The sequence below is a fragment of the Bos mutus genome, chromosome 27 (genome assembly GCF_027580195.1).
Source record: "Bos mutus isolate GX-2022 chromosome 27, NWIPB_WYAK_1.1, whole genome shotgun sequence".
NCBI lineage: Eukaryota > Metazoa > Chordata > Mammalia > Artiodactyla > Bovidae > Bos > Bos mutus.
Window position 1 is genome coordinate 25512381 of NC_091643.1, and position 15789 is coordinate 25528169.

General features: G+C 36.8%; 1 protein-coding gene across 1 annotated transcript; it reads right to left on the reverse strand.

The window, feature by feature from the left end:
* Window positions 1–731: 731 nt before the first annotated feature.
* On the reverse strand, window positions 732–15766 carry CNOT7 (CCR4-NOT transcription complex subunit 7). Its single transcript, XM_070364135.1, has 7 exons — window positions 15612–15766; window positions 13923–14132; window positions 11882–12075; window positions 8163–8324; window positions 6507–6651; window positions 4083–4193; window positions 732–2349 (listed from the first exon to the last, which is right to left on the reverse strand). The coding sequence occupies exons 2-7, from the start codon at window positions 14037–14039 to the stop codon at window positions 2221–2223; spliced, it is 858 nt and encodes a 285-aa protein (XP_070220236.1). The 5' UTR covers window positions 14040–14132; window positions 15612–15766; the 3' UTR covers window positions 732–2220.
* Between the last annotated feature and the right edge of the window lie 23 nt (window positions 15767–15789).

The following is a 15789-nucleotide window of genomic DNA, read 5'->3' on the forward strand; positions in this document are numbered from 1 at the left end:
TATTTATGGACGCTAAACTTTGAATTTCATATAATTTTCACACATCAAGAAATATTCTTTTTTTCCCCAACCGTTAAAAACTATAAAATCCATTCTCATGTCACTGGCCAGACAAAAACAGGCAGCAGGCTGGTTTTGGTTGATGGGCCGTAATTTGCTGACTCTTGCTCTAGTAGATTTAACAGAATATGGTGAGTCCAGAATTAATGCCTTAGGAACACTGAACAATGATCAAGCAAATATCTTTGATCCAAAAGCTATATTTAGTGAGGATTACATAGCTCTTCTTTTAGAAGTTATAAAATATATTAATTCTTGAAACCAAAATGGATACAAACTACACGGCTATTCAAAAGGCAATCTTTGTAATTATTTTTTTTAAGGAAGTGAAGATCAAAAGAAAAAGAAACCAATTAGATACCTGCTGTATTGACTTTAAAAGGAAGCCACAGTAAGTTAGATCAAATGCATTTACTTTTATCTTTCAGAATAAATGCATCCCTGCAAAGGGGAGTCGGAAGTCAAGTCTTAACATTTGGTAGAGGTATGCATAAAAAAAACAAGTGAACACTGTTGTCGTGAAGAAGGCTCAGGTTGATTTTTTTCAATTAAGACATTAAAAATCATGTAGTAAATGAAATTACTGAGTTCTGTTCAGTTGCCGATATTTAAAAACAAAAACCCACAATATCCCAAATATTTCTAAAACAAAATTACCAGTCACCAACATATATAAGAAAACATTTCTGAAGCCTTTATTTACAAAAGCTTTAAAAACAAATAATCCCTCTGTTTTGCAAATGTTTAAAAAGGACCACCCAGTTACAGCATTGAAGTATCATGAATAAACAACATACAAGGGAAACAAACGAATGTGGCTAACATTTGGAGATTTGCTAATATTACCGAGTGAAGTGCAGATGACACACATCATAACTTGTAGTCCGTCATTTCAGGGCAGTTAATTATTACCAAAATGCCTTCCTACGCATGCTCTGGTCTGGTCACATATTCCACATGGCTAAATATTTCACAGTCTCTTTTGTCAATATATATAAAATAGATTGCAAAGATATACACAAAAAAATAAACAAGCATTACACTCCTCAGGTAGTTTTATTAGCTATACTGTATATAGCTAATAAATATATAATTTTATATTATGTTGTTTTGCACCAAATTTCTCCATTATTTATCTTTGTAGCAACTATGAAAGCTCAAATTTTTTGTAATTTAATTTGGTACAAAATATACCTAAAGACTTGGCAATCTTTGGATTTGAATGAAACTGATTTGTGGAATCAACAAATCAAGAGCATTGTAAATATGGCTCTAAAATTTTTTAAAATAAGGGTAAACAGAGATGGAATAAAAAGAAGCAGATAAGGGAAGTGTGCTATCATAAAATAACTGCAGCTTCAACATCTTGGGTACCAGTTTCCCGGCAGACATTAAATGTCCAATCACAAAGGATTTTTCCTGAAGGGTGTAAAGCTGGTTTGAAAAACACTTCAGTCACAGAGCAGCCTACACACATGCCAATTAGAAACGGACAGACACTAGATGTGCTTGGAAGATTAACTACTATGCACAGAAACAGCAGTTACTAAGCTCCTCAGTAGTTTTTTGTCTTTTCTTTTTTGTAGTCCTGCTGATTCAACCATTTGCACAGTGCATGTGCTATATTCCATGGGTCAAAAACAAGTAAATATGGTAAAAGTTGGCAGATGGTCATTTTTCCAGCAAAGAGCAAGGAAAACCAAAACTGCTGATAAAACAGAGGATTTGAGACAGAATCACTCTCTAAAGTGCAAAATTGATGGTCCACAATCTCAAATAGCTAAAACTCCTGCAGAATGGAAGGGAGACATGAAACAGGGAAATAAATTACAGTCAGTGCTAGTTAATTTAGGAACGGGAAAAAAACAAACCAAGCTCAAGTAGCTGAAGTTTATCAAAGTATTCAATACCATGTAGCTTTCCCCACTCACACACGCCTACTAACAAGTGTATTTAAGGCCGGATTGAACCTGAATACTTTTCTATTTATTAAGATCTGAGATAGGAATGGTAGATACTTAGTGCTGAAAGGCAGAAAAATAAGCTATGAAGAAAAAAAAAAAGTAATGTCTACTGTTCAAGGGATTCAACCAGAGATAAAACCTATATACAAGCATGTGTGTATCTCAAATAAAATAAAAATAAGAGAACTATTTCATGTCATGACTGCTTGCTGGCTTCCTCTTCATATGCATTCCCTGTGCCATTCTGTACATAGGATGAACCAGAACCAAGGCCATACAAATGACCACAATATTTGGCATCATCAATATGATCTTCAAAGAACATCTAAAAAGGAATTTTGGAAAAAAAAAAAAAAAAAGATAATTTTAACCAAAAGGTATGACTGGTAATTTATTATTTCATCAATGTAAGTACTGACTATTCCTTAACTATGACAGCTCTTATCTATGGTGCTCCTCTGAAGCCACACATTTAAATTAAACATATAAGACTGATGTTCTTAAGAAGTACAGAGTTCAAAAGAAATCAAAGAAAAAGACTACCAAAAACTATATAAACACAATGCCTTTCCTATTAACACTCAGACCATTTTATGAGAATTTGTAAAATGGAAAAATGGCAGGCATTTTTAGTCCATTAATTTAATAATACTTAATCATGAGAATGAATAAAAATAGCCAATAATGGGTTGGGGAAGGGGCTAAGGTTTATAAGTAGCCTTAAGTCTATGTGAAAGGCCAAGACTTTTGGCTAAAAACAAACCCCAAACATGTCTGGACAGCAAAATCTGAACATTCACATTAGGTTATTATCCTTAATAAAGCCAAGAAAAATAAAGATAACAAATTAATAGCAGAGAATCCACTGTTAACCAAACCATCAAGGCGTATTTTTAAACGCAAAGCTGAGAACGCAAAAGGTTGTCTTGTAATTCTCTAATGGAGCACTATGAAGACGTACAAAATATTTACTCGTCAGGAACACAGTCCAAATCACTTCTGAATCAATACCACTTGGCAAAATAGCTATATGCTTCCTATTACACGTATTATTAATATATTTCTACTAAAAGTTCTAAATTCCCAGAATTATCCTCAGTCATTTCTTTAATGTCTAAGAGGATATCCTCTAATGAATTCTACAGTATTTTGCAAAAAGGAAAACGTTTTTGTAAGCAAAAATGTCCACTGTTTTCTTTTCACATAACTGGCTTTCTTTTCTTTCCATTTATCTATTAAGTACACCTATGCCCATCACTTAACCTAAGAGTAGACTTGGATTCATTAAATTTCACTTTTCTGTAACTGACTTCTTTATACTTGAAGAACTTCTCTCTGCCTTTTGCCTCTTAAGGAATGTCTGCCCAACATGATTTTTGACTTACCTACTATTTCAGATTTATTTAACCTCTTTAGAATTCAAAACCTTTTTGTAAGAATCTACTAAACAGCCTGAGTCCTACTCTGTAAATCCTCAAAGTACTGAAGTACGGCAACAGTTTAATACCTAAGAAAAGACAGTGCCAGGGAAAACTTAATTATATGGATTCCTTGAGAAGGAAATGGCAACCCACTCCAGTATTCTTGCCTGGAGAATCCCATGGGTGGAGGAGCCTGGTGGGCTACAGTCCATGGGGTCGCAAAGAGTCGGACACGACTGAGCGACTTCCCTTGACTTGACAGAAGCAACGCTAATGTGATTAACAGGAAGTACTCTGGAGTTCCCCTATTAATGTATATAACCTTGGATAAACGCTACTGGCCTCTAGCCTCGGCTTCCTCATCTAAGAAATAACATGGTTGGACCTACATAATTTCTAAGGTAGTTTAAGTTTCGTATTCTACTAAGAACTTATTTTCTTCTTTTCCTTCTGAACTGCATTTCAAGATGACTCATTTTTGATTACTTTCATTCAAGTGTGGTGGATATGACTTATATGGCAACTGTAATTATATCTTCACTTAGTATGTACTTATTGCCCCTGAAACTTTTGCCATTATATTTTAATGTTCTCAACCTAACCACCAACTGAGAAAAAGGCACTGATGTCTTCATACTTCTCTCATTTTGAAAAAGGCCATTCCTGTGAGCAGTGAGTCAGATCCTGCCTGATGCTGCGGTCCTATCCGTTCCAGCTCTAACTGTTCAGCAACTTCCTGTAAACCACCCTACAAGAAAGAAAAATTGCTTGTCAAAAGAAAAACATTGCAACATCTGGATTCAAAAATTACATAACATAGACAATGATCAAAACAGCAATGAGTTTCAATAAAGATGGACCTTATGAAGATCAGCAGAAAATAAGAGAATGTGAATCACTGATGCATTTGTTGAATGTGGGAGATGTTTATAATTCAATAGAAAATGAGATCTTAATTGGGGAAATTTATCTTCATCATACCCTTTAAGGGATGTGATGGCAAGTAATTTCCCTCAAGATATGGGGGCACCAGATCATATACAAGGTAACACAGGCTAATGTTTACTGAGTACACTCACAGGCCATCTCTCCATCCATCAATTTTTATAAAATGGACTGTAGGCAGGTACTTTATAAATTTTCTTAAGCTTCATATAAAAAGTTTCATCTAAATATCTCTAAACAGCTCATTTAAATAATGTGCACAAAACAAAGCTGTTATGACTAATCAATCTTTGACTACAGTTTTTGTTAGATAAAAAGAAAAAGAGTATGTTGTTATAAGAATATAACCCTTTAGAAGGGTCTGCTAAACACCCACCTGTGTAAATACTGCTAGGATTAGAAAGGAAAGATAATGAGATTGAAAGAAAGGAAGGGAAAGAATAGAGAAGGAAAAGAGGGAAGGAGAATGAAGAGGGGAAAATGGGAGAAGAGAAAGCAAAGAAACAAACATCAGGACCAACGACAAAACTCACACAAAGAAATTTCTCTCTAAACTGCTAAGGCCTCTACCAGCAAACTAGTCCTTTTCTACATCACAGCTTGAAACAGTGCTTTGCACAGCAGTTGCTTCAGGGCTAAAAACAGCACAAGGATTAGGTATCATTAGCAGCTGCTCAGGAGAGCAACAGAGTAGTCATTCAGTATGGTTGACTATACGTCAGAAAGTACCTTTGTCATCAACCTAAATTTTAACACTTCCAGTTACTCAGGGCATATTCAGAATGTCTAATATGCTCAGAAAATTTTCAACACCATACACGTAATGAATAATAATTTGGTGCTCTGTTCGCTGAAACTGTCACTATTCAGACATGTCAAATTTAAAAAGAGTATTTCCACAGCCAGATAAAAATATTTAGGCCTTGGATTCTCAGCATGCAATACTTTCAGGGGATATCCTGTCTAGAGACATGAGGACAGCCTACTGTAAGTTCACCTGAGTCACAGTAGAAGTCTATTCAAATTGCACAGAATTCTGCTTTTCTTTGGTGCTACAAACATGAAGTAGTATTTCTTAAAAACTTCCCAGATTGTATGCTATATCCTGTAATGAGGTAAGGGAACTTCAGCCCAAAGACTGCTTCTCAGGATTTTCAGTTCATCTGTCAAAAGCAAAGCTTCCTTAAGTCAATTCCTAAATTATTTCTTCCTACATAAAACTCTTTAAGGTTTCACCATCTCCTAAAAGTATGACTCCTTGCACTTCTAAAAAGCCAAGGAGGAGAAAACTTGATCAGCCTTGATGTAGGTTCTATGAAGCAACAACTTTATGTAAATGTTTTTCTTGAGTTACAGCTTAAGCACTAACACATTGTAAAAACAAAAACCACTATGTTCTTTAGGAGTCTGTACCCCTAGCAGTGAATTCACTCTAAAATTAAGAGCACTTTTCCTGATAAAGACACTTCCTTTTTGAAAGAATTAATGCTTAGAAGTAACAAATCATTACACACATGGTAATAAGCATCAGAATGTAAGCTGCTGTTTAGATAGGATCTACCCAATTACCAGCACTTACTACTAACAAGATGATGTCCATGGGTTGGTAGTGAGGAGGGAAAAAAAAAGAAAAAAAATCCCTTTATAGGAACATGACCCTATGACTAGACCTGAGAATATAACCTCCAAGATAAGCTGAAGGGGAAACTCTTTTTGCTACATGACTGACTCTAGCTGTACACTGATGGTCCCGAGACTTCCTCCTACATGTGTTGATTATGTGTTGGGAGACAGGGAGAACTTGCATTTCTGTGTCAGACTCAGATTCTGTGCTAGTTCATATTCAACGTGGCAAAAGAATGATAAGAATATGATCTTTGGTTTGAATCTTGCTAAAGCTTATTCTGCAAATACATAATGAAGCTTTGAATAAGGATTTCTTATAAACTATTTTTATGCAAAAAAGGAATCAGATGACAATGTATAATCAGATAATGTGCATTTAATATAAAACTTAAATATAAGGTTTAAATCAACATCTAACCTAGCATCTTTTAAGTCAGTTACCCACTCTGAATAGCGTGTTGATTACAAATAAAACCATTTAAAGACTTACTTTGAGATTTTTGCAGCTCTTCATGAGGTACTTCACATCATAAATGACAGGAAAAAACAATCGAAGGATCTCAAAGAAGTCAAGTTCTTCTTCAGGCAAGTTAGAGTTGGTCAGGATTTTGATTAAGTAGCCAAAGTCATAACCACTATGAAAGGGTTAAAGAATACAGAAGAGGGACCATAAAAACCACTGTGAAAAAAACATTTTTTTTCAATACAACTTTTAAGTGAGTCACACCGTAAACGGGAGAGGAAAAAAGAAATGAACCAGAAAAAAATGCACAAAAGAAGAGAGAAAATAAATACATTTACAGTTATAATGAGGAAATGCCATCATTCACAGACAGTGATAAGTATCATCAATCAGGAATATTAATATACAAATCTCTACAACTATCCTAGGGCTGTAGTCACTGAACTACTATTTAGCAGATCCTTCAATAGAGAACTCTCTAAAATCAAACTGTCCACAGCAGATGTCTCAAAAAATAAAGATGAAAGGAGACTTGGCAAAAATGTCAAAGATAGCAAAAAACTGGCAATCAGAAGACAAAAATAATGCCTATCTTCCCATCATTTATATAATACAATCATACATTTCAAAAACCCAAACAGTAAATTCCCTACCAAAGTATTTTCACTTAAGTAATTTTATAAAGAAATACTCTCTTCCGTCAAAATTTTGTTCCTGTCTCAATCCCTCAGAGATACTAGTGGGAATGTTGTACATGAGAGAAGTGAAGCTAGTGAAGCTGAGAACTACTATCTAGAGAACAAACAGCCAGTTCCCACATTCTCAAATCAAGATCCTGTCCCTACTGTCTGGCTTTTTCACAGCTTTATCCCTCCCTGCACTCCATCCCACAGTCACACCCCTTCTCTTCCCTATCAATCTTTCCTTAAGACCTCGCACATGATGCCTTCCCCCAAGAGCCCCGCTCCCACAGATTTCACAGACAAGTTGTTTTCTGCACCACCATTTAAAGCACATGCACTGTTTTCTCCACTTCTTTAAAGGGCAGGTGTCACATCTTGAATTTTTTTTTCCCTTATGACACATAGTTGGGACTTAAATATTTGATGAGAAAGGCTATTTAACATACCTTTTAAAGTGAGAGTACATATAAAATTTCTATTCAGTGTTTAGAGTTTTACTTCTTACTTTAAAAAGAGGGTAAAAAAAGCTTTAACATTGGAAACCGTAAGGAATATCAAGATATAAACAATAAAATCAGAGATTGTAGCCTATTTTGTAACTTAATTCCTAGAATCTTATCAAACTGCTTGACATACGGTAGATAATAACTTTTTTTGATGAATAAATTTTTCATTCTAAGGCTTAGCAATGTTAACTCTATTTATTAAATAAATAAACCTATGTAATAACACAGATGCCAAATGGCACTGCTGGACTTAAACCAAGGTCTGTTTTTTCAGCCTACACTCTTTCCACTATGCAGTGCTGTCTCCCTTAGACTGAAATGGACCCCACATCATTAAATGAACCTTTAAGGAGACCAACATTAGCCTGCTGAGCTATATGGCAGCCAATTCTCTGCTGAACTAAGCCCGAAATGCTGACACCATGACCCAAGTCAAGTGTGATGCAGCTAGAAAATGGTGTAACACAAATACCATTTGCAATGTAATCTTTTACCTATGAAATGATAACCATTTGACCCCTTCACAGAGGACTACTCCTGATGTCATAAGAAGTTCTGCAAAGTACTGGGTCTCAATTCCTTCCTCCTCATGTTTTTTAAACTGGATACCAGATGTTGTGAGCAGCTCTATAGAGTCTTGGGCATACATGTCCTCCCTGGCAGGAGAAAAAGAAAGACAACATTCAAAAGTGCCGTATTTCAAACTGTTTCTCCCACTGACATCTACAACTACAGTGCCAGAAATATCGAGAGAGAATGGGCCTGAGTCCATTTGTTCCAACATTTCATATATATGGAAGGTAAATGTGACTGAAATACAAAGGTCAACCTAATTTTAGAAGAATGTTCATACAGCAAATTATCATGTGAAACAGTCCAATGGTGAGACTTTAATCTTTACTATCCATCTCATTAGCCTTTCACAAATTAAGTAAATTTAACTGGGTTCAAAACAAAAAACACAGGGTCCTCTACTCACCGTAGCTACCACCACAGAGTAACAGACATGTTCTTATCCGGACTTTCAGTCTCAGCAGCCATTTTAATGCTGCCAAACAGAGCCGCAGCCACAGGGGTGAAGCCTGTGTCTGTCTCCCAGGCTCTCAGCAGAGAGAAGGGAAAGAGATTGAAGGGAAAACTCCTGCTGTGCCTGCGTTAAACCACACTCTCTTAAAGAAGGAGGAGTTGCTTCCTCTCATTACCGATGAGCCTCTCAAACAGTTCCAATCAGCAGGAAGCTGTTTAAAATGAAAGACTCTGCTGGAGCAGCATTACTTTCTCCTTCTAACAGCTTTACTCCTAGAAGATTACTTTTCAAAATCAAGACAGGAAATCTAAACATAAGCCAATCTTTCAAGATTTTACTTAAGCCAAAAAGAAAACCATCTTTAATATCTATAAGCACAAGCACGCAGGTATCCAAAATACTATATTAAATCAAAAAAGTGATCAAAATGAAGGTATGTTTCCAAGAATGGAAAGTATTTCATGCAGTGCCCCTGGATGTTTCTATTTACTTTGAAAATTGTGAGAATACTGATTTCTACCACTTAGCAAAAGAAAGTTCTATAAAAGCTTTAATAAAACTAAGGCAAAAGGAATATTGCCTTTGAAAAGTAATAAAACTAGCAAATGAAGTATTTAAAGATAGGAATTGCAACAATTAATCTTAAGTCAAAATTCCCTGGAAAATTATGCCAAAAAACTCTTTCGAAAGGATATCTGAATAAACCCAATTCAAGTTTTTTCAATTACACAACAGATATTACTGTCCTTGTTATACAAAAACATGTACTTTAAACAAGTAGAATCTCACTCATCATGCCCAGATGCTCACTAAGAGACATTCTCTAGCAACTATAACCAACCAAAGGCATAAGAGACTCCTTCTCCAGGCTCACATTTTCTGGGCCATATGCTCACTTTACTTTTATGATCTCTCTCTTAATCATAATTTAAGCTTGAAGAGGGCAATGATTTTTGTCTGTTTTGTTCAATGGTATATTACCAGGGAGTACTGCACTATTTAAATCAGTATTTCCCAAACGCCCAATGATAATAATCACTCACATTAACTTGTCAACAATATGGATTCACAAGTGCCACACCTGGACATACTGGATCACCATCTCCAGGAGAGAGACCTGGATGAGTACTCTGGTGTTTTATGATCAAATATCATATTCTACTTTAATTTTCATGTATGTATCAAGTCTAAATTCACTTTAGAGCAAATTCCCAAACACTGATCAGTACCTAACAGTTCTAATTCTTGGATTTCAGCAATAGAAAGCAGGCAGAAGAGTTATAATGACCATGACCAACTTTCCTCAACATTATGTCCCTGGGACCTAGCACCACTGCTGACACATTCATTCTAGGAACTCAATAAAAGTCAATTTTCATCTTTCTTCAAAATATCCAAGATTCATGGTGTTCTTTCTTCACATTAGGTAGAACTGGTTTTACAACTGACCCTTTCTATTTAAATAATATTTTTCACTACATCCTTAAAGGTCTCTCAAGATATTAACATTAGGATGAATGGCAGCAATCAACTACAGCATGAGTTTTTCTGTATGAGAAAAAATGTACGAGAAGAAAAATGTCTTTCAAAAAACGCAGTAACAAAGCAGTTGTTATAAGAACAAAGATGTTTCTAGAAAGGAAAAATGTCTATTTTACCAAAACTGAGACCCTGATAGGTCACCTCCTACTCATATACTGAGATCATAGCACTACCTTAGTACAGAACAATGTTCTGATGATCAGCTTGGGAAAAAAGTAACACAGAGCAAATGAAATGGTAGAGAACCGATTTTAAAAAGGGTTATCTTTCGGGAAAAAGATAAAAGGGAATTTTCAGAATTAAAGGACTTATACAAGGTTATTATCAGTTTAAATAGAGATAAGTACCTTTCACCCTTGACAAAGTTGTGGAGAGTATATTATTAAATCCAAGAGTGAAAACAGAGTCAGGCTAAACATAATGCAATTAGAAGCCATACTATTACACCATTGACAACACTATCCTCTAAGCTCATCAGCCCTGCTTGTCTTTAGATCTTATATATGCTAAGGATCACACTACAGAGAACAGAGGTCCTTAAACGGCACTACCATCAACTGGGGCTTCTCTAGTGGCTCAGATGATAAAGAATTCACTTGAAATGTAGGAAACCTGGGTTTGATCCCTGGATCAGGAAGACACCCCTGGAGAAGCAAATGGCTACCCACTCCAGTATTCTTGCCTAGAGACTCTCACAGATAGAGGAGCCTGGTGGGCTACAGTCCGTGGGGTCACAATGAGTTGAACAAGACTGAAGGGACTGACCACCACCACCACTACCACCATTAATTGTCCTACAGCTTCATTTACTATTTTGCAAATTGGATGTAAGATCATATGAAACAAGCAGAGACTGTCAAACAGAAGGATACTGCAGTATAGTAACATACTCAAAATGTATTCAGCATTTCCCCATCTTACAGTTTGTAAACAATCTGTCCTCACCCCAAAACACTGGAAACTTCCCTAAGCTATCAAGACTACTCTTACCAATTATACAGAAGTACTGTAAGTAAAGAAACTGGGTTGTGACCCAGGACTTGAGTTAGAATTCAGATTCCAAATTGTTTCCTAAAAGAAACACCAGGCTCAAGGATACTAATACTTCTCCCATATGTAACCCGTAAGTGGTTCTGTGGGCTGGGCTGACCCGATAACTGATTTGAAAGGAAAATGCACCCAAGTTTCTAGGAATGATCTTATTATCACCTCTGATGAGCCTTCTATTCACACAATGGACTATGACCATAATAAGAATCTCTTCATGAGAAGGATAACTTTTACAACAAAGACATATATATTTCAAATTGCACACAAAGTTTGAAAGCAAAATTAATGTTGTAAAGTTATCTTTTTTCTATCAAAAAATATTTTCAAAACCCAGTTTTCCAAATTTCAAAATAGTGGCAGTTATGCTTTTAAAATAACAGCTCTAAAACTCAAAGTATCTGAATTTAAGTCTTCTTTATCCTGATTTTTTTTTTGTCCCATAATAAAAAGAAGAAACATAAAGTTTTGAAATTTTAGGTTTTAAATATTTCCAGGGTAGCAATACCAAATTTCATTTGTTGTACCTGATGGAAATCAATGTCTAAAATTAAACTAAAAAAAAACAAGTTTGGGTTAAATTTATTTCCTACTTACGTCAAATTAAATTTAAAGTTAAACTGCCAAGTTGAAGTTCCTGGTGGGTATTCTCCTTGCTCATTCATAAATGTCAGTCCTAGCTGAATTATCTTCAACAAGTCTACATTACACCGCAACAGTTGGTACTGATAGTCAGCATTGCTCCTGAATTCTCCAATGGGTCTTGCAACCACGCCTGGAAACTCGGTGTCCTGTAAAATAGTTTTAAGGGTCATTACTTACTAAACGGTCGAAACCACAATCCAAAAATTCCTAGAATAATTAATTTTGAGTACACATTGTTGGGGTGATATTCTACACAATTCATGTTCAATTACAATGTACCTTTTAACTAGAAGAGTATTACTTTTTAAAACGATAAAACCACAAACTTAATGACTTCATCTTACTTTAAATATCGTATCAGTAAAAATTACCATGTATAATGTACACATAATAAATGCAACTAAGTACTCTATTCCCGAGGAAGGAAGAAGAAGAAAATTACAAATTCATGTTTTTCAACAAGTATGTGAAACTATGCTAGCAGTACTGTAATATTAAAACCAATGAAGACGGTTAAAAAGACTAGAAAATGTACCATACTTTTTATTTTTTTATTTATTTTTTATTTTTTTTTTGTACCATACTTTTTAATTGCTTTTCTGAAGTAAGCATTTAGATAAATACCAAAACCCTCCTACTTTCTTGGCCTAAAACAATACTCTCTACACTCCAGAGAAAGCACACGCTTAAAGACTGCATGCCACCACTCATTCCTGTAGAATGCTATCACATGTCTAAAGTCGTCACTGCTTTCATTTGAGAAATAAATGATCACTATGAATTTCTACTGGAAAAAATAACTTCATTCTAATTATGGATAAGAAAATACATCTATTAAATAGGACATTATCTGTGTACATTCAAATATTCATATTTTAACCAACCAACCTGCCCCTCACAAAAGAAGCATATTTATTTATTTGTATTAAATGTGCTAAGAAAATAAACATGTCATTTTAGTAGTAAAATTCAAATTAAGAAACTAAGAACAAAACCTAAATTTCAATTCTTATGAAGGAGAGAAAGGGAAACTTTTCTAAATTCAGTCAAACTCAACAACCACTTTATTGGATGCTACGTATCATGCTAAGTGTTGGGGGGAGAAAGGATGATTAAGATACTAAGCTCTTTCTTCTCGAAGCTAATATCTAGAATACAGTAGAGAAGTCAAAACAGACAGTGCCCAAGAACCAAAAAAACTAGTTAATTGAATAGACAGGCTAGGCAGAGTGAACAGTATATGCAAAACTAGAAATGATTAACAACAACACAGTGTGTTCACGGAACTCCACTGGTAATTAAAAAACAAACAAAAAACTACAGATCAATAATGCTTCATTGGGAGATCTGAATTTTTTTGTTTGAGAAAGACATCTAGGAGCTCCATCTGGTATTAGTATCAGGCCTTAGTGTTGCTAGGAGCAGACCTGGCATTCATAGCTAGGTCCCAATGGGTCTTCTGCTGAATATAAACAATTAAACACCGTAATATCAGACAAGGCCAGTCTGTAATCATAACTGAACATATGCAAAAACACACACACTGTCCAAACCATAAACATGATCAAACCTCCTTCTATCTTAAATAATGAGTGACTGTTGCTTCTTTACAGCTTTAGCCTCACTCTAGTCTTCTCTCATTCTAGTTGAGACTCATTAAGATATCCTATCGTGGAATTACCCCAGCTTGAGCCCCACTTCTTCACTCCCTAAAACCACTGCCACACACCCCAATTCCTAGAAGGTCTTTCCAACACTAGCTTATGCAAATAACCCCATGGTACTAAGAATGCATTTTCCCTCAATGCAATGAGTAAGAAACCCAACTTGTCACATTACTGGTGTGTTCTTGGTGGTCTTCAGTTGGGAGGTCATTGACAAAATTATTTTCATTAAATACCTAGAAAAAAAATCAACCAGAAGGGTTGAATTCAAGATGTTTTAAAATCCTCTTTCATAAAAGGCATTTTAAAGATTTTGCTCATAGGCATACCATAGCAACGTAATTATATTTTCGGATAACTTGACGAATTTTCTTCATCTCTTCATCCAGGTTGCAAGCCCAAACTTCACAAATTCTTTGGCTATGATCTACAGTTGCTGCTGGCATAGTGAGGGCACAAGGAGTTTAGCTGCCAAGCATCAAAATGTTATACTTGATTGAAGATTTGTTCTGTAAATACTTTATCCTTTATTTATGTACCTGCAAAATAAGAATCAGTTATACCAGGAATCTGAATCACAGAATGAGGTGATAGAAACCTAAGAGATATTTATTTGAGGTCTTTGATTTATGAGAAAATCAAAGTTTAGGACGTGACTTGTCTAAAGTCACACCGCTAATCAGTAGGAGGAAAAGGACAACACAGGTTTCCTGGTTCTAATGTTAGGTAAAAACTGTTTTCTGCATACACACTAATCATTTTTAAAAACTTCCCATTAATTAAAAATTTCTCTGAATTCAACTCACTCTCTGAATAAAACTTTATAAAGACATCCCTTTTCAGGTAAACATGAAAAGTCACATACTGATACACGTGACAAGATCAGATGTTACTAGGGCAAAGGTAGTATTAGTACTTGCTTTTATTCCTAATTGAACATTCAAAGTCTGATTTAACTACAAAATTTACCAGAATTTATTTAGGTCAGATGAGAGGGGCCAAAAGTAAATAATTTTTTTCTTTTAAAAAGTTCTTTCTGAGCAATAAATAGCCACAGAAACTGTTTCAATGTCTGTAACTGCTGATGGGAAAAAGAAGGGAAGCGACAGTCTCTGCATTTCAAACTCTTTCTAATTTCCTAAAAATCCGAGCATTTTCCCTGGTTACCAAACACACATGTCACGTTTCTGGTTCTTACAAACACAGGTTTCATGGTAACAGTTCAGACCAACATTTTGGTTCTGAAGCGGGGAAATTCCAGATCCTCTTTCGCTTTTCACACAAGTTTGAAAAAACCACAACAGACAAGTGTAAAAGGGAGCTGTGACCTCTTCTTATAACTCTACAGTCACAAATGTAACCTCGAGTGCTCTAAGAACAGAAACCGAAGATCGAAGGGCTACTCCCTTTATAACCCACTTCACTCGGTTACCCACACACAGACACACACACACACACAAAATTTGGAAAGGCCCTGTCGTTGAACATTGCTTTCCTCCACCTCGCTCTCTACTACACTTCCAGAAGACCTGAAGAGGCACCAGAGGCCTTCTCGTTACTGGAGGTAGCCAACTCCGAACAGCGGGTTCCCAACGAAACGCGAGGACAGTACAGACAGATTCAAGTCACAGATAACTCTCTTCCCTGGCAGAGAGCCAGCGCGAAGGCTGCTGATAACCACTGACTGGAACCCGATTGAATCCCAAGCCCCGCCGCGAGAAGAACTGCGAGGAGCTGACGGTCTAGGCCACCGCCCTCCACTCCCAATTTCCGTCCCGCACCACTGAAGCCCCAGGTACAAAGCCTTCGCGTCATCACCCCGCGCCACCCCCTCGACAGACCCCCCAGCCCCAAGTACCTTCCCCCCCGCCACTCGCCGCCCGGCCCGTCCCTGCGCCCGCCGCGCTCCAGCTGGCGCCATCGCGCGCCCTCTCAGGTTCGTCGTTCCCGCCCCCTTCCTACTTCCCCAACCCGCCCCTCCCCCCCCCCCCCAAGTCTGAGGTAGACGCGAGATCTACTTGTGTCGCTGAGCTCGCGCTCCTCCTCTTCCTCCTCGCCATAGAGACAGCACCCAGCGGCGGCAGCGGCGGTGGCGGTAGCGGAGGGGGCAGCGGCGGGTGCCCCATAGACACCGCTCGCCCGGCAAGGGGGAAAGGGGAGCCGAAGCTTCGCCGCACCGCGCTGCGCTGTCGCTTC